This window comes from Apis mellifera, linkage group LG1 (genome assembly GCF_003254395.2).
Source record: "Apis mellifera strain DH4 linkage group LG1, Amel_HAv3.1, whole genome shotgun sequence".
Classification (NCBI taxonomy): Eukaryota; Metazoa; Arthropoda; class Insecta; order Hymenoptera; family Apidae; genus Apis; species Apis mellifera.
This window is the reverse complement of record NC_037638.1, coordinates 10,312,501-10,330,832: the sequence shown is the minus strand read 5'-3', so window position 1 is coordinate 10,330,832 and position 18,332 is coordinate 10,312,501. Positions and strand designations below refer to the sequence as shown.

Below are 18,332 nucleotides of genomic sequence, written 5' to 3'. Positions count from 1 at the left end.
GGGTGATAGGAGGTAAAGGAGGCTTCGCATTATTTTAAACGCGGACCTCCGACTCTCCCTCCGCCCTCTTCCGCCTCTCACGCTCTTCCACCCTTTTCTTTGTCCCCCTTTTTCTCTCTTTCCTGATGCCGCTTTGCCACCGATTTTTCGGCCAGGAAAGAGGCCTTTTCTGGATAGAAGGACAGAATAAATAGCTGGGGAACGGCGAGGAGAAAAGGCGATTCTCCCCTTTTTTTTTTTTAAAATTCTTTCTCTCGCGAGTTTGCAAAGCAAAATCGTTCGAAAATATAAAAAAGTAAAAGTAACACGACAATAGTCGAATTTTCTATTATTATTATTATTATATATATTCTTTTTACTTTCTTCATCGATTCTCCTCAAAAATTTAAGTTTTTTTTTTTTATCTTTGTCGAGCTATCGAACTATCGTCGAATAATTTTGAAATTGGCACGCGTCAAAATAAAGTGATGATGAGAGGAAAGAAACGTGTTCTCTCGAACGGTGTGTCCTCCCCAAAAACTTGGAGAAAAAAGGAAAAAGAAGAATCGAAGGATCTATAATCGTATAGGCGAGGAAACGTATAGCATCCGGTTCACGATTCCCGAGATTCCTCCGCTTCCTCCTTCCGTTTGCGCGACGACGCCATTCCCGGAATCTTTCGGGCCAATGCCTTCGGAACACTGCGTTTACACAGCATCCGCCACTCGATGCTTCCTCTCCTCTCTGGATGCTAAGTACGGCCCACGGATATGAACGTGATTAATTACCACCAAATAGGAGCCGACGTAGATTGATATATCGAACGTTCTTGCAGCTTTACCGTCGATTTACGGTCGCGTCTATGGGTTATGACAATGGGGACAGGACGTGGGGGGAGGTGGAGGGGATGGGAGGTTGCCTCGTCTATGCGGTTGTCGTCGTCGATGCGCCGTCGATAGGCCGATGCGGGCGGAGGAGAGAGACGGATATATAGGCGCATTTCGAAAGAGGAGAAAGAAGAAGATCGTTCGAAAAAAATCTGGTTGAAGGAAAAATACGAATCTTATACGATTCTCCGCGTTGCGTTCTCTCTCTTATTTTCTTCAATGAAATGAATAACGCGAATGATTAAATAATTTCTTACCATCGAGTGCATTTGTAATAATGAGATAGATTAATTAAGACGGATTCTTCTTCTCTCGTTATCTCGTACATCTCACATATCTCGTCTATTCTCGATCGAATTCCCTGCCACGAGATGTCGATTGGATGTCTCGAAGGAGAGGCGAGTTTCGCGTCTTGGAGACACCTCGCCAATACTCGGGAATGATAATTAGTCGACTGATTAACGCGCGTACGATTATTATCAAATACGCGGATGCTTGAACGGAAGGAAGGTTAGGGGTGGCAGTTGTCGCTTCGTCGAGGCGCGCAACCACGATGCCTCTCGTTCGGTTTCGCCTTCGATTACAAATTATTCAGATTAATTGTGCGTGAACTTCTCTCCTCCTTCTCTCATTCCGCGCTTCACCGCGTGGCCTCTCTCTCTCTCTCTCTCTCTCGATTCTTCTTTTTTTCCATTCTCTCTCTCTGGCCGAGTCAGGTCTCTGCGGGGTCGCGTCGAGTCACCCTACCCGCGTACCACTTCCGCGGTCTTCCATTCTCCGCAACCACCCACACCAAGGGGGGAGGCGGCCCACCCTCTCCTCTGTGTGTCGGAGCGCACACCCGTCAGAAGTGGCACTCTTTTTTGCAATATCGTGCTTCTCGAGCCCCGCAACGCTGCGTCTCGAGTCTGCGGGAAATACTGACGCGCATCGAATATAAAAAAATATACAACGCTCGCTCCATTATTATGAAGCAAGCGGAGCCTTCTCCCCCCGCGGTTTACCTAATTCCCTCTCTCTTCCCCTTTTATAATACGCGTCTATCCTTCTCTCTCTCTCTCTCCGTCTTCGCGTGTTTCTTCCTCCTCCGTGGTAGCAATGATTTTTATTACTATTTATTGTCCAACTCGCTCGGGTAAAGTAAACGTTAAGCGTTTACCGTTAGGCGAATTTCGAGGTACGTGTTTCTCCTTTTTTTCTTTTTTTTCTTTTATCGTTATTCGTTGGAGGCAGTCGTTTCTTTTGATTGACGATTTGTTTGCGCGATCGATTCAAAGATCGATATCGATATCGCTAAACGAAACGTTGGGGAAAAGTTGTTGGCCCCGCCGCGTTTCTTCCCTTCTCTCTCTCTCTCTCTCTCTCTCTCTCCTTGGTCGGCGAACTTAGCGCGACTTATCGCTGCGCGATAAGGATTTGAAATTTCGATTTGAAGTTGATTGCGCTCGATTAAAAAATTGCCCGCCTCGTGTAAACTCTCTTTATCGGCCCGCGTGTCTTCTTAGGCCGCGTTCACATTCGAGATTCGAGGCTTCGTTGCACGTCATCGTTTGGATCGTTTTTTATCTGGTTTCTGCGGGGCGAAAGGGGATACCTTTCGAGTCCTTTGAGTCCGCGTTCGTATCGTTCAGAGAGGAGAAGCTCGCAAGCTCTCTGTCCAAGCGTTGTCTCGCGGCGTTGTAAGGACGGCGTGGACACGGCATTAGGTTCGAGAAGTTGAAATTAATTTATGCTCCGTTTAAAAAAAAGGAAAAAAAAAGAAAAAAATCTGCGTATCGAATGGAAGAAACACGCGATGGAAGGAAATGGAAAGTAATGCGAGTGATATCGCGGCCGAGGTAAGGAGGAGGTAGAATGAAATATACTTTTCCATCCAACTATCGTGTAAATATACACGGATTTGTTTGCAACTCTTGTTGCATTTAAGAATTCGTTGAATAATAACGGTATTTTTTTTTTTTTCTCGTCCCGATAAATTTGCAACGAATTATTTTCTTGAATGCTAGCGGCAGTGGTGGTGGTAGTTAATTAATTGATATTCGCGCGTTGTAATTAAACTTTTTTATCAACCTTTTTTTTTCGACCGCGACTTATCGTTTCACTTCAACTAATTATATATAAAGTAAAGAAGTCACGTCCGCTTAACGAATTGTAAACAATATCCTCTTATACCGGGTGCTTGCGAAACTTCGATCCTTCGATCGATTTATCTTATCCTGAGATTCCACGTAGTTCGAACGAATCGCACCTGTATATATATTCGCCGAATCGGGGCCGCGCTCTGCCAATAATTGCACTCATCTATTTATATTAATTATCGACGATTAGCAATACCAATTAATCGTATTATCGTGCAAGCCCCGGTACACGCGCATGCGCACAAATATATATTATATATATATATATAAAATATATATATATATTACGAGTTTGCAGGATTGGACGATGCATAGCGTGCAATAGAGATGTGCGTATTTATATATATATATATATATCTGGCATAGAGTCGTTGCCGTGTCTATTGGTTGGTCGGTGGTTGCCGGTTGCCGCCGTCGTTCGCTCGTTGGCCCTCGGTCGGTTGCCGGGAAGAGGGTGGAGTACGGAGGGCAACTCTCTCTCAACTCATCGAGAAGGGGTTGGGAGGGGGTTGGGTGGATAGCGGTACCCGCTCAGCGACGAATCCGCTCTGCCTCGTGAGTAATTTACTGTTATTGGTCGAATTATGCCACGGTCGAATGCATATTTATGCGGTTAATTATAATTTATGATAAAGCACCGTCGCGAACGACGACGATCGGCACCGGTTCAACATGGGCAGCAACGGCTCCACCTGACCAAGCGAAACCTCTCCTCTCCACTTCGGCCGGAAATCCAGCCAAACATCGAGTAAACCGATAATTCTTTCCTCCTACGTCCCTCGAATCGTTTACCTTCTCTTCTTTCTTTTTTTTCTTGCTTCGTCTCGAGTAAAACGCCGTTTATCCCTATCGCATTCACGGTTGCTTCGAATTTATTAATTCGTAGACAGAGTTTTAGAGAAGAAAGAAAGCTTCGAAAGAGAGGGAAAATTCAGCGACGAAATTAGCAACGAATCAAGAATCGCGGCGGAATCGTCGCGACGCTGCAAAGGGATGGGGAGAGGAGAAGGAGGAGCGGGTGGATTGTGCTCGACTTAGGTACAACGCGAAAAATATACGATAAATCCATACACACGCGTATCCGCGATGTCGCGTGCTCGCGAAGAGAGAGAGAGAGAGAGAGAGGATGTACACGGCAAGTAGTACAGTAGCAAGCGAGAGAAGGAGAGGCGCGAGAAGGGAGTTGGGCTTCCACAAAAAGCAACAACTCCCCGGTTCCCCGCATAATGGGGTTTTCATATTTTCGCCCGTGAATGGCATCGCACATCGCTGAGCCGCGTAAATAGGAAGGCGCGGTGGAAGGTTCCGCGGTGGAATATATCGCGAATACAACGGCGGCATCGGCAACGAGGACGTCGACACGACGAGGAGGAGGAGGAGGAGGTGGCGGTGGAGGATTGACGGCCTCGGATCGGTCGCGCTCGAAAGTAGCGTGTGCGGTGCAAAGCGACGCGGCGGTGGAGATCGACCACGCAAACCGGAATTAATAACTCGCGCTGCTAACATCCGCGACCTCTCGGATCCATGGTTATCCCTCTCTTCGACCGCCTTTCACCGGGTTTCCTCTATTTTAATCGGCCACGTTTCCGCGCGATAAAACCTCCTCCCCCCCTCGTCTCTCCCACCGATTCGTTCGCCCTTTCGTTTCCTTCCTTTTCTTCTTCTCCCTCTTTTACATCATCAGATCTTGGAAGAGTTTGGGGAAACAAATTTTCCAGAATATTACACGATCAATCTCGGATCAATCGGATCAATTTTAAAACGAGATCGCCTCGAGATCGTTTCGAAGTAAGTTTCCTCGAGAGGAAAGAGAGATAAAATTCGTTGTAAACGAGGAAAAAGTGGCTGGAGAAGGCGGTATCTCGGTCGGAATTGTGGGCCCACCCGAGCGGGCTTTATTTATCGCGCGAGCCGTTTTCGGCCGATCCTTAATCCGGTTTCGCAGCGAAAGAGAGAGGGGGTTGCGGGGAGGGAGGTTGGGTTCGTAACCTATCTACCTTATGACCACCGCTCCTTAATATCGGTTAAGGAAGGAGAGGCGGCGGATGCAAGCGGTAAATCGCGCGTCGTACGACGCTACTTACGCCGCTCCCCCCCCTCCTTCCTTCCTCCCGCTCCCTCTTAGCCCTATCCACCCCTGTCTGATCGTTCCTGCACCCGCCACCGTCTCCGCGGCCACCGCCGCCACGAGCTTAACTCTCCGTATCGGTAAGCGCGATCTAATGCGATTTGCATTTATATTAAAATATTAATATAACGTCGTGCGACGATGGCGATAGCGACGACAGAAAGGCGGCCCTGGTGGCGGAGGTCGAAGAACGCGCCTCGTTCCTACTGTCGAACTTGTTTAAAACCCTTCGTGATTTTGATTTTCCAACCGATCTCTCAACTTTCCAAATCTTTTCTTAAAGTACCAGCTTTCCTCGAGAGAGGAAACGAAACACCTTTTTCATTATTCTCTTAAAAGAGAGAAATAAGACAAATCATTATCATTGCACGAATTATGATCGGCCTACAATACTCTTCGTCTCTTTGCAGAAGGAAAGAGAGGATATATATATATAAGGGAGGAAAGAAAGGGAAGGAAGGAAGGAAGGGACAGTTTGGAAGAGTATTCGGAGCGGGGAAAAAGAGCGTGGCGTGTCGTGACGCGCGGACATTAATTCCGAAAGGGAGGCGAGCCACGCGGCCTTCGTGCATACGCGGAGCGCGAGTTAGCCTTCCAGCTAATGTCACTTTGATTCTAGGTTAGGGCAACGTGCGCTCGAAGGGCTTCGGCATGCTCGACCGTTCGTAGCCAGTCAGCTTCTCGAGCTGGCTCGAGGCTCCCCATACATATTCATAAATAAGATACTCGGTTTTTGCCCTCCTCGTCCTCTTCACCCTCCCCCCTCCTTCCAATCCACCTTTCCTCGTTCGCGCCGTCTTTTCTTTCTTTCCTCTTTTCCATTCCTTTCCCCCTCCTCCTCCTCGGCTTCTCAGAGATTCCTCGCCTCTTCTCATCCACCCTCGATCGCGTTTTTTCTCCTTTCCCCCCCCCCTCTTCTTCTCGGGGGAACGACGAGTCGGCCGCGGTGGGCTAAAAAAGAGCAAACAGCTCCTTCGAACGAGGGAGAGAGAAAGAGGGGATGGATGGAGGAATTATTTGCATGGAATTCGTTCGCCGCGTTCCAAAGGTTTGCGGAATTAAGACGTACGCGCGCTCGCCTTCCGGCTGCCTTCTTCTTCTTCTTCTTCTTCTTCTTCTTCTTCTTCCTCCTCCTCCTCATCGGAGAGATTTCTTTCGTAGCTTATATACTCGCTCGTGTGTGATTTATCGACGCGAGGCGAAGTACGTTCCGGCTGGTGGAACGTTGCTCGAAAGGAATTCGTTTAATGATTTCTTTTTTTTTTTTGTTCGAGCTCTCCTTTCTTTTGTCTCGAAACGTCGTGTGAAAGTTGTACGCGAGAGACGCGTAAGATTTATCCATTCTTCATTCGTAATGTATTTTTGAAGAGAGTCTTGTTTCGGGGTTAAAATTTAAATCGTTACTCGTAAAATCGCGCTATCGTATTTCTGGATAAATCGACGAGGATACGATCGAAAAGATCGATTCTCCATTTCGAGTTTCTCGAGAAATTGAATTCGTAAAATCTTTCGAAAACCAGCGTGGAATGCCAATCCCTGAATTCCAGCGACCTTCCACTTGTTGATATTCCCCGTCTGATCGGAGAGATCCAAGAAAGGAAACGCCAAGAACGTAAATCCCGATAAATAATCGTATAATTTCGCTAGTAACTTTTAGTAATTTTTCGCCCAACGATCGAAACAATTCAATAAGAGAGAAAGAGAGTGAGAGAGAGGAGTCATTCTCGACAAGAATCGGGGATGGGAATAGGAGTCGAATCGCGGGGGGAAAAAAGGTGAAAGGGTTTCGATGCGATAACGAAACGGTTGCCGCATTAATGCGTCTCTGGTGGCCCCTAGGAAGGCCTATATAGGAGGAGGGAGGGGAGCCTAGCGTATCTCGCGGGAACGGATAAATTTTCCAAAGAACTTTCTCCATCCATTCGAATGGAATGATTTCCTCTGTAACGTTAACGACCTCGTGTCACTCGCAAATATGCAATACGACCCCTCCCCCTCTCTCCCTCCCCGCATATTTTCCACTTAATTGCATTTTCGTATTCGTATTTCGAACCGAAGATTCCGATCGTCACCCTTCACGCTCGCGACAGACGAACCTGTTTTTCCTTTGTTTCCTTTTTTTTTTTTTTTCTTTTAAGAGTTCGCATGCATGGATCGACACGACCCTCCCCTCCTCACCCTTCTTCGCTTATTTACCCGCACGACACGATTTGTTTATTCCGTAGAACAAGAGGCGACGAGAGATGGGGGAATAGTCTCGGGGAAATCAAAAATTCACCACCTAACGACTCTTCCCTCCACCCCTCCTTTGAATTCTTCCCTCTTTTACCGTAGCAATGACTCGCAAATTCCGCCACCTCGTTAAACCCATCCACCCACCACCATCATCCAGGTTAATCGTTCCATTCGGTTCGATCCCGCGACGAGCACGCGTCGTTTGCGAGGAGATTGAGATTTTTTTTTTCTCTCTCTCTCCCTCTTCGAGAAAGGAGAAACCGGTGAGAAGAGCCGCGCGAGAGAAGAAAATTGAAAGGAGGAATCATCTCCTCCTTCTGTTCCCCCTCCCTCTCGGTCTTTAAATGTCGTTTCGCAGGGGGAGGGAGGGAGGAAGGAAGGAAGGCAGGCGAGGAGGCCAGCCAGCGCGCTTGCAAATAAAGTGCAAGGGGGGAGGGGAGGAGGGGTAAAAGTGTTTCGAAGGCCGCGACCGCGTCAAGGATACGAATCTTGAAAGGATACGAGTTTCATTTCCCGATCCCTCGGCGAAAGGTCGCATTATTTCCGGGCGACGCGGAAACCGAACTTTAATTCCCTGGCTACTGGGAATATAACCTGAGATGATGGGGGGGAGGGAGGGGGAGGAGAATGGCGGCTCGGTACGCATTCGTTCCGTTCGCGTTCTCCAACGCGATTCCGCGCGTTTCCGCCTCGCTCTCCTCTCTTCCTCTGCTCTGCTCGCCTCCTCGCCACTCCACGTCTCGTCGCAACGACGCCATCGCTCTTCTTCGCACCCTTCCTCTACCCGCGACTAATTGACGCGGGGTTGGAAAATCAAGATGGCCGACCTATTACGCTTTCAATCTCGCGTTCCCCTGTGTACCTTCGAGGCAACATCCTCCCTAAAAATAAATATCTTCGCCGGGCCCGGCCTCTCGCCTTTCGATTCTTCATCCACCATCCTCCCCTCCACCCTCTCGGCGGAGGATGACGTCCCTTCCCTGGATCGAGTTATCCTTCCTCGAAGAGGAAGGATCTTCTTCCAGAAGGGGAATCTAATCTTTTCGCGCTCGAGATGATGACGATTTTTGGATCTTCTATTACTCTTCTCTCTCTCTTTCTCTCTTTTCTTCTCCTCCCCCAAACGTCGTTTGTTCCGCGCGATTCGACGCGGGCCAGTTTTTCGACGAGCTCTCTCTCTCGTTTTGCTGGAAGAGGAAGGGGGAAGGGGAGAGGGAGGGAGATTCGTTTATTCAGCGCAAACCAATCGACCAAACGCATCTCCGGCCGAAAGGTATTACAAAGTCATGGAGCGGCATTGAAAATTCCATTTTACAAAATTTGTTATGGGATTGCGTAAAAAATAAAATCACCCCGAGGTTAAAAAGAGCCCTCTCTCTCTCTCTCCCTCTCCCCCTTCCTCTTCCTCCCCCCGTTGCGCGCGTGCACCGACCGGTTCTTCTTTCCTAGCGTGCATACACACGCGAGAGGAACGTCATATATTTTTGTATTTTTATCTTTTAAGCGGGCCGCGAGAATGGGGAGGGCGAGGGAGGGAGGGAAAAAAACTCTCGCGGCGGATAAAAGGGAGAACGCGAATCGAGTCGCGCGCCGGTTTTATATTTTCAAATGTAATCAAGAAAGCTCGTTACCTTCAGGAAGCGAGCCACGCTCGCTCGTGATCGTGGATGGAACGGATAAACTCTCGTGCATGGAGTTGCGAAAGGAGAGGGAGGAGGAGGAGGATCGGGGACGAGCGATTAGGCGAGAGCCCAGGGGAGAGAGGGAGAGAGAGAGAGAGCGTGCACCACGTCGGGGCGAAGGGATTTGACAATTTCTCTCGCCAATGACGAGAGAGCGGAGACGAGAAATTGCCGCGGAATCCGTTCTTCGCTCCCTCCGGCAGTCACTTATTTCCTATTTACCACCCTTCTTCGCCACCCTGCCCCACGACGACGGCGAACGACGGCCCCCTTTCCTTTACGCGTCGATCGACCCTCGATACCTTAACCTTTGTCGTGCCCCGTTTAAAACCCCAAAATGGCGGTTTATAAGATGGCCGCCCATCATCTTATTCTCGTGGAATAATCTCAACAGTCGCTCTTCTTCTTCTTCTCCATCGTTCTGGAAGTTTTCGTTTCGAAGACACGTGGTCGAACACGTTCGAGGATTTCTTCCAAGGAAGAAATAAAGAAATAGGTGCCACGATTTCGATCTCGTTAAATATTTAACGAGTTTTATTCGATCGATTCTTAAAAATTCGTTTAAAAATTCACTCGAATCGAAGATCCTAAGGGGAGAAAGAGAGAGAGAGAGAGAGAGTTAAGCTGACCTTTTTATCCCCTCTCGAGGAGAGAAGAATCCTCCTCGCGGAATTACCGACGGTTTCTGTTTTCTTTCGCGCCTCTGATTTCTCTTCCCTTCTCCCCCTCCATCATCCGGTTCCTCGGCGTGGCGGGCCCTCATTGTGGGCGCTAACCTTTTTATCGTTTAACCGGCGTCCAGCCTCCCTCACCCCCTCCCCCACTCGCGCTCCTCTTCCTCGTTTTCGCGCCCACCCCACCGATATTATATTATCTCGTTTCTTCCACGACCTTTAATAATTTTTCAACCGTTCGACTTCCCGTCGTCCAAGTCGTCGAGAGTTTTCGCGTCCAAGCGATTCGCGGTATTAAATCTCGTTAAATCCCGCGGCGAGGGGGGAGGGAAGAGCGCAACTTTCGAACGTTTAGATTAAACCAGCTTTTGCCAAGATTTTCCTTGCGAGAAACTCTCTCTCCTCGACTCTGTCGAAACGAGCGCGTTAACCGTTACGCGGTTAACGCTCTCTCTCTCTCTCTCTCTGCATTGTTTTGAACCAGTTGCACGTCTGCAGTCGTCGCCAGGACGATGAAAACTTTCGACTACTGAGTGAGTAATCCGCGTCATTTGTTTGGCGAGGAAATTTTATTTCGCGAAGGAGAAGATTTTTATTATTGAAACTCTTTGTCAACTCTTTCTCTGGGGAGAAACGAGTATAAAGTCATTTTCCTTTTTTTTTTTTTAGGGGTTGGAATGACGAAAAAAGACGAGGGGATGATAAAGGGAATCGAGGACAATTTGACGAGAGAGAAACGATGAAATGATCTGTTTGATCTGTTCGATCGTAAAAAAAAAAAAAACAAATTTTCGGACGATATTGCTTATTTTAATCTTCCGTTATCTCTTTACAAAATGAAAAATATTTAATAATATAGAGTCGAGTGCAACAGTTGCGCGAGATCCGATTAAAGGCTTACTGTCGCGTACGCGCCAACACTGATGGTTCATGGATGCCTCTACTACGGCCCGATACTTGTAAGAACTTTTTTTTTTTTTTCAGAGAACATCGCGATTCATGAATGACGCGTTTCACTACGATAAAGGATAGGGTTGAAGAAAATTGTGATGCGATTAAAAGAGAATCGTTACAAATTCTTGTTATTGTTGTTGGGTCAACGATACGATAGATTACGACAGATTTTTATTTTCTAATTAAATATTTAAAAAAATGAAACGTTCTTTTAACGTTTAAATTGTAATAATAATAATACAAGGGATTGATATTATATTTCGAATTAGTGGAGCGGAGGAAGAAGAAGAAAAAGAAAAATGTTTGCCCATATTACCGATGAATTTTACAAGTGTTGCATTCGAGCCACTATCCTCCGATATTAAATTTTAACGCTTATTTCTTACGTTTTTCTTAAAAGGATCGAATATATTTTTCCTCCTCGTGTTATCTTCTCTTTAATAATCGCGATCGACCATCAAATGACCGATTTATTCTCGTATTCTCGTCGTCGGATATATATATTTCATTTTTGTTTCAATAAGAGGAACAATAAAAAAAAAAAAAAATCTATTCTTGCCCAATTTTCATCCGTATACGCGATACACGTTCGAAAGAGAGAAAGAGAGAGAGAGGAAAAAAAGGGGTGCAACGTTCACCAGGTCATGCAAAATCGATATAACGCGATATACATTTCATGCGGAGTATCCTATAGGCCCTGCTATTCTCTCTCTCTTTCTCGCGATCTCGTGCAGGAAACGAAGTAGTAAGCGCGAGAGTTGCAAAGTAACGTAATTCAACAACAACAACAATTTAGATTTTATACCGGTGATTATATATGGAGTGGGGGGGAGAGAGAGGTATCGTTTCCTTGCCATTTACAATATCGCCCGTGTCGAGGAGGCAGAAAAAAGGAAACAAGAAGGGAGAATCCGTGGAAATAAAAAAGTCGTCGTCCCGCGAAACTACCCCCGTTTTCGAGAAATTGCATCGCGTTTTCCATTAACGTTGCAACATATTAAGAACTGAGACGATCGAATAATTGCGGCTTTATCCCGGTGTATCGTGTTGATATCAACCGTGAATAAACTCGTCGACGAAACACATTCTCCTTCTCTCTCTCTTCGAAGTCCAAGAAATAGAAGAAGAAGAAGAAGAAGAAGGACGAACACGATAATGGAACGATGCGCCGTTGCGTATTACGAGCGCATTACGAAATTACAATTTAAGCGAGGTTGAGCGGAAGAGCGATCGGAATGGCGCGAAAAGTGGGGGATGAGAGAGGCCTGGTTGACGCTGGGCGGAAGAAACAAGCAAGGGAGTAGGAGGAGGAGGAGGAGGAGGAGGGTGGGAGGGCTCGGAGGTGGACGCGGAGGAGGAGGAGGAGGAGGTGGAGAGGAGGGTGGCGTAGCGCGCGAGCTTCCGATTTGTCCCCGGCTTTCCAATATTCTTCTCGGTCGCCGATTGGAGATCGAATTGTCCGTTAATTGAAATGATTAATTGTCTCACCTCTGGCGGGGCCCTGGTCGAACGCGTTCGCGTTCCCGTGATTGCTTATTTACAAATAGGAAATTCGAAAATGTGCAGAATCGCGCGCGGCGACTGAGCGGGAACGCGCGCGACGAGCAGAGAGGGAGAGAAAGAGAGAGAGAGAGAGGGTGAGCGAGAAAGGAGGGGGGGACACTCGACACTCGTTTCTCGTGCAACAGAGATCGAACACGGAAACACGAGGGTTAGAGGCGTGAACACAGAAAGAGAGGGAGAAAGAAAGAGACAGGTTGTATGATCGTTCGTGAGACACAGATACACGTATATATATATATACGTATATACGCGTTAGTAGTGGTGGTGATGGTGGTGGTGGTGGTATTCGTGGAAAGGGGGTGGTGTAACTCGGATACTCGCTCGCTCACCGAGTTTCTACCGGTGGGGGTGGCCCGAGGGGGAGGGGGAGGCGAGATGGAGGCCATACGAGGGCCGCAATATCGTAGGATATTACGAATTTGCTATTTTCCGCGGCGGCCGAATTGAAACTGGGATTGTTAATTACTCGGTGATTATCGCAGGCAGAATCGAAGTCGCGCCGAAATTGCAGAAATCGAAATTACTTTCACGATCCTTCTTCTCTTTCTCTCTCTCCCCCTCTTTCTCTCTCTCTCTCACACTTTCGTGCGCGAACACGATAATACAAGCGTATTCTCTTTCTCTCTCTCGCTCTTCGTCCCACACTTTTCGACACCGCTCTCTCTCGCTCGTCTTAATCGTACCTCGAAACACAGTTTCTAAACGCACTCTGTGCGTTTAGTAGACGGTCAAAAAAGAAAGAGGAGAAAAAAGATTGAATTGAGAGAGAGAGAGAGAGAAGAAAGAGCGGGCTAGGAAACGAGGAGAGAAAGAGAGAGAGATAGAGAGAGAGAGAGAGCGAGCGGGCAAATTGAAATTCGTAGATGCGGTGCGGGTGTACGCTCGGCCAATTGGAATGCAGAATCATACCGGAAATGCCGAGTAATGCACCAATCAGAATCTGGGAATAGTTAGAGGCCCCGGATGATTAGGAATGCGCGCAATAACCTCTGATTAATGTGATCAGTGTATGATATATGCCGTGTAGCGTGGCACGGCGGCGTCGGTGGCGTCGGCGGCCTCGGTGGCGTCGGTGGCTCGTTGCTCCATCCTTTGGCTCCGCTTACATGAATACCACCCCCTTCCTCCCTCTCTCCTCCATTTCGCTCGCAATCCTTCTCTCTCTATCTTGGCTCGCTTCCGTCCGAACGTACTACTACTGCTAGCACCACTACTCCTCCTCCTCCTCTCATCTTTCTCTATCTGCCACGAATTTGCGATCCGTTCCTCTCCCTCGATCCTTCGATCCTGGTTGAACGCATCCATCCTCGTTGCGAACGCGAACAGGAGTTGCTGCTCCTACTACCACCTCCACCACCCTTCTACTACGATTATACGCGCCTTACGCGCATCTACGAACGTGTGTGTTCACGCAAATTCCGCGCGTGTGTGTGTGTAAATACACGCGTCCTCCTCCTCCTCCACCTCTTCCTACGTATGTATACCTAGAACGAATAACAGGGAGAGAGGGAGGGAGAGAGAGAGAGAGAGATTCATATTGCTATGTGCGCGCGTATAATATATCTCCGTCCACGAACGAGGAGGAGGGGGAGGGGAAAGGGGGCGAGTATAGTTTGTGCAAGAGCTTGGTCGGTCGCAAACGAGAGAACACCGAGCGTTGGGGTTCGTAGTTGAATCAGGGGGAGAAGGAGGAGGGGGGGGGGTAAGGGAAACAGGGTGCTGCGCGCGTGTGCTGCTTGCCGCCGCCGCTGCACCCGCGCTTGGATGGAATAGGGGGTAGGGGGTAGGGGATAGGGGGAGGGTAGTATGCATTTACATAAATACATAACGCGGGTGCATACAATGTTAGTGCTATGCTGTCAATTCTACCCTTGCAGCGAGGCAATTCTGAGTTATGCCAGAACGCCATGCCCTATGACGGGCCTTCCCTCCGTAGTATGCGGCTGGGTACCCTTCGCGCGCGCTTACCCGTATGTTTGTGCCTACCCCGTGTGCTCTCACCTCTCCCGTCTCCCCCCTCCTCCCTTCCCTTATATCTCGCCCTTAGCCCCGCTCTCTCGCGTCTCTCCCTTCTTCCACCCTCTCCTCCGCCCTTTCTCTCTCTCTCTGTCTCTCTCACCGTGATTGCAACATTCATCTTTAAAGTTTCCTGGGCGAGATACGAGACGGGGATGGATCTAGCCAGTCTTCCCGGTTTTTCCTACCTTTCCAAGAGCGAACGACGAACAGGCTCGGATTCCAATGGATGGAAATGAACGTAGATTATTATTTATATGTTATTATTGTTGTTAGGTCGAAGGAAAGAGTTACGATATATTGTTAAGCGAATTCGATGAAGATTGTGAAAAAATATGTATATATATATATATCGTGTTTATCACGCGCGGTTTATATGCACACCGATCTAGTAAGATACTAATCGAAACTGTTATCGAATGAGTAGTGTACATGAATGAACGATTCATGTACAGCTATCGCGTGAATGCTGTCATTTGTCTCGATGTTTCTTTTTTTTAAACCACCATCACGATTCCGAGGAAAAATCGTAAAAGAGAGACCGTTCCGTGCAATATAATACAATATAATCGTCTGAATCCCGAGGAATCTTCGACCCTCCCTTTCCTCCTCCTGCTGCTCGAAAAAGAATTCGCGAGAAATTAAACGATTGGAACGCGCAGGCCGGTTTCGGCCGGTTTTAAAAAAAGGAACGGGGAAAGGGGAGGGCAGCCAACGCGCGCGGCTTAATCGAAACGCGGGGAATTGAAAGGCCGGGGGTACCTTCGACTCTTTGCCGGGGACCGCAGAGCCCATTAAACGCGCCGCCACTTACGCTTACATAATAATAATGGTGAATAACGAGAAAGCGTCTTTGTCCCGTTGCTTGTTTTTTTCCCATAGTTGGCCGGGCGCAAGGGGTCGGGGTGTGGGGAGAGGGGGTAGTGGGTGGCACCGCCGCGAAATTAAAACTACTAAATCTCTTTTGGCGAGCGCTATAAAGCGATGTCGTGTCCCCTACCTGGGCTATATTTCTCGCCGGTGACGATAGAGAAGAACAACCGTGGCGTTTTGCATTTGATGTATTTACAGATACGCGCGTGTTTATCGTTAATTCATTCTCGTTACATTTTTTTTTTGGAATATATTTTCTGGACATCGATGCTGAATATAGATGTAATCGAGAGGATTGATCGTTATCTAGGGTAGGAAGGAATTGGTAATTAATTTGTTAATAGTAAATGGTAACCGATAACTTGATATCGTTGGGAAAAAATGTAAATTTAATGAGCGAGGGAAGAATTTTCGAACATCTCGATCCGTTGAAAATTCTTTTATAATTGAATCTTCCTCCTCTTTATTTTTCTCTTTTCTTTCAAAAGATATCACGAAGATATCGTATCGATGTCAATTATTTTTATATACATCTCACGCATTCGAATCGAATCACGTTTTTTTCCTTTTCTGTTTCAGGTGAGTAGCTTTGTTCGTGCGATGACAACGTGTTGCGTTCTCGCGTGCACGCGTCTCCAGATCTCCAACGAAGCTTACTTTAGGTACGTCACACGTAATCTCTCCCTTAGCTGTGTGTGTGTGTGTGCGGACCGGATTAAACTGTAACGATTAATAACAAAAAGGGAGAGATTTCTCGGTCGCTCGATACCGAAACATCCGAGAAATTTCAAGGGGATACATTTTTAATCCCCGTTCCTTTCTGTGTAGAGCGGCGTGTTCTAAACTATTCACGAGGAATGCTCGAATTCGCGGCGGAAAATCTTAAAATATGTTATACTTGCCACGCCATCGGTCAAAGGTCGCGAACAACTTTCCACGATATTAACCCGCTTTCCTTCTTCCCGCCTGTTCCCGTTTCGCCTCCGAGTCGCCGCTGGCGATATTCGAAATACGCGGCGGCCGTCCATCTTTCTCAACTCCCCTTTTTTTTTCTCCCAAATAGATTCTACGCATCATTGTGCCCATTGTCGCGCTTCTTCTCTTCGAGCAAGCTTAATAATCGTTCCATCGTCTCGTATCTTTATTTCACGTTATCTCGAACAAGCTCGAATAACAGGAAAATCTCGATATCTGGATCCTATCCTTTAATCCGATTAAATTAAAAGGGATCTTTCGTATTCTTTTCGATCGTAATTTCACGGACAGAGGGAAGGTCTCTATAATCGTGATTATATCTCTTCTTCTTCGATAAATTTGGGGAGGAAAGTCGGGAGGAGGGAATATAATAAATATTTCATATTGCCGGCGGATCCGATTCTAAAGTTCAACGCGAAAAAGTTTGAATTGGCCCGGGAAACACAATCAGGTCATAGAATTTTTAAACGGAAATTCTTTATCTTTTATATATCGACGCTCCCTCGTTTCTCGTTTTCGCCTCGTACAATACGATACGGAAGAATCGATGCATTTTTGATGTAACGAATATATACGGGAACGAGTTATCACGATATATAATACTTCTCGTAAAGTTTATATAAACAAACAACAGGAGAGGAGGGATTACGTTTTCTAATCGTGCTGCGGAGGCCACGTGCGTTCTCTCACGTGGAGAAAGAGAGAGAGAGAAAAAATATTTATCCACAAGAAGCAGTAAAAGCTCGCGCGTATCGATCATCCTGAAACGCATTCCCCCTCAAAAGATAGCTTCTCCACTTCTCAAATTATATAACAATTCGTATATCCAAGAACGTTGATCGTTATTCCATCCAAGAAGGAAAGATACTATTATTGTACATCTCTCAGGTATCGAGGGATCTCTGTTGTCTTTTTTCTCCGAGTAGTGACAAACTTCTCAAACCTCGTATTATACACAACATCCGCGAAAATTCGTCTCGGGTCGAATTTGCATCGCGAGTCGGATCCAACGGAAACAAATATAAAACACGAAATATATATTAATGCCTGGCAGTTTCTTCGGTGGTGTATCCCGCCGCCGAGATAGCGAGAGTCTGGGGGGAGGGGGATAGGAGAAAAATATCGTATGAATCATTTATCAGTCTGGCTGCGTCTGCGTCCGTTCACGCGCGCGCGCGTGTGTGTGTGTGTCCTTCGCGCGAGCCGCGTCGACGCCGATGCTTGGCGGGGAGAGAGAGAGAGACACGCACCAGCCTCCCCCCTCTCTCTCTTTCTCTCCCCGTATCTTACGCGCTCGAGAAATTGCTTTTTTTACTCGGCCATAACTATCCCTTTTCTCTTCGGTGGTGGGGATATCGCCCGCGAAATTCGAATTTTCCCTCCACCTCGAAATTTCTCGTACGCTTCCCCTTTAAATATTTTGTAATCGATTGATAGATCATAGAGGAGAAACTGAAAGTAGTAAAACTGTAAAGAGGCGATACTTATTGTTCATGTTCGATTTCGTTTAACGATATCTTGAAGAAAGAGTTTCGAGAAAATTTCTCTGCGTTACTTCGGCTACATCTTGGAATATATAAAATATAGAGGAACACTCGATTAAGATGGAAGGAAGGGATCGTCGCGTCAGCAGGCGGAGTGGCGTTAAACGGGTCGCGATTTAATCGAGCAACATCAAAGGCGATTCAGGGTATTCTAGTATTGGGCGAGAAGGCGGGGCAGTGAAGAGATCGATTGATATTTCAGCTTTGCATTTTTTACACGTTCGACCTCCTTCGAGAGAGAGAGAGAGAGGGAGGTTCAAAGTTTTCGTCGGGGAATTTAAGAAGCGACCTCCAACGTTTATCGCGTGACTCGGCGAAATTTCGATTCGCCCTCTCCCCTCTCACTTCTTTCCCTGTGAACGTCTCACGAGCAACAAACGCTCGTTAAACGCTCGAGGCATCATGCCAACCGCCGCACGAGGCATTAGGCAAAAGTGTCGCTCGTCGCGATCCCGCTTTTTTCCCTTCCTTTCCTCTTTTTTTTTCCCCCCCTCCTCCAAACGCTTTTTATTCAATCGTTTAGCCTTTTAGAGTAGGAAGGTCGATCTCCTTCAAACATCCTCCCTCCCTTCTTCCCTTCCCATACCTGCGAATATATAAAAAAAAAAAAAAAAAAAAAATCCTCTCCTGGAGAGGAAAATCCTGCTTCGCTCGCAACGTGTCGCGCGCGTTGGAATCGGGAGA

General features: G+C 47.2%; 1 protein-coding gene across 8 annotated transcripts in view; it reads left to right on the top strand.

Moving 5' to 3' along the window:
• Positions 1-18,332, top strand: part of LOC725189 (protein bric-a-brac 2) — a 220,487-nt gene that overhangs the window by 121,537 nt on the left and 80,618 nt on the right. For 3 of the 8 annotated variants that reach the window (XM_026446291.1, XM_026446289.1, XM_026446290.1), the window contains one exon: positions 15,709-15,791. The exons of the other annotated variants lie outside the window; for them this stretch is intronic. In XM_026446291.1, the coding sequence (XP_026302076.1) occupies positions 15,709-15,791 (83 nt within the window). The remainder of the gene's footprint in view (positions 1-15,708; positions 15,792-18,332) is intronic. 8 annotated transcript variants of the gene reach the window in all.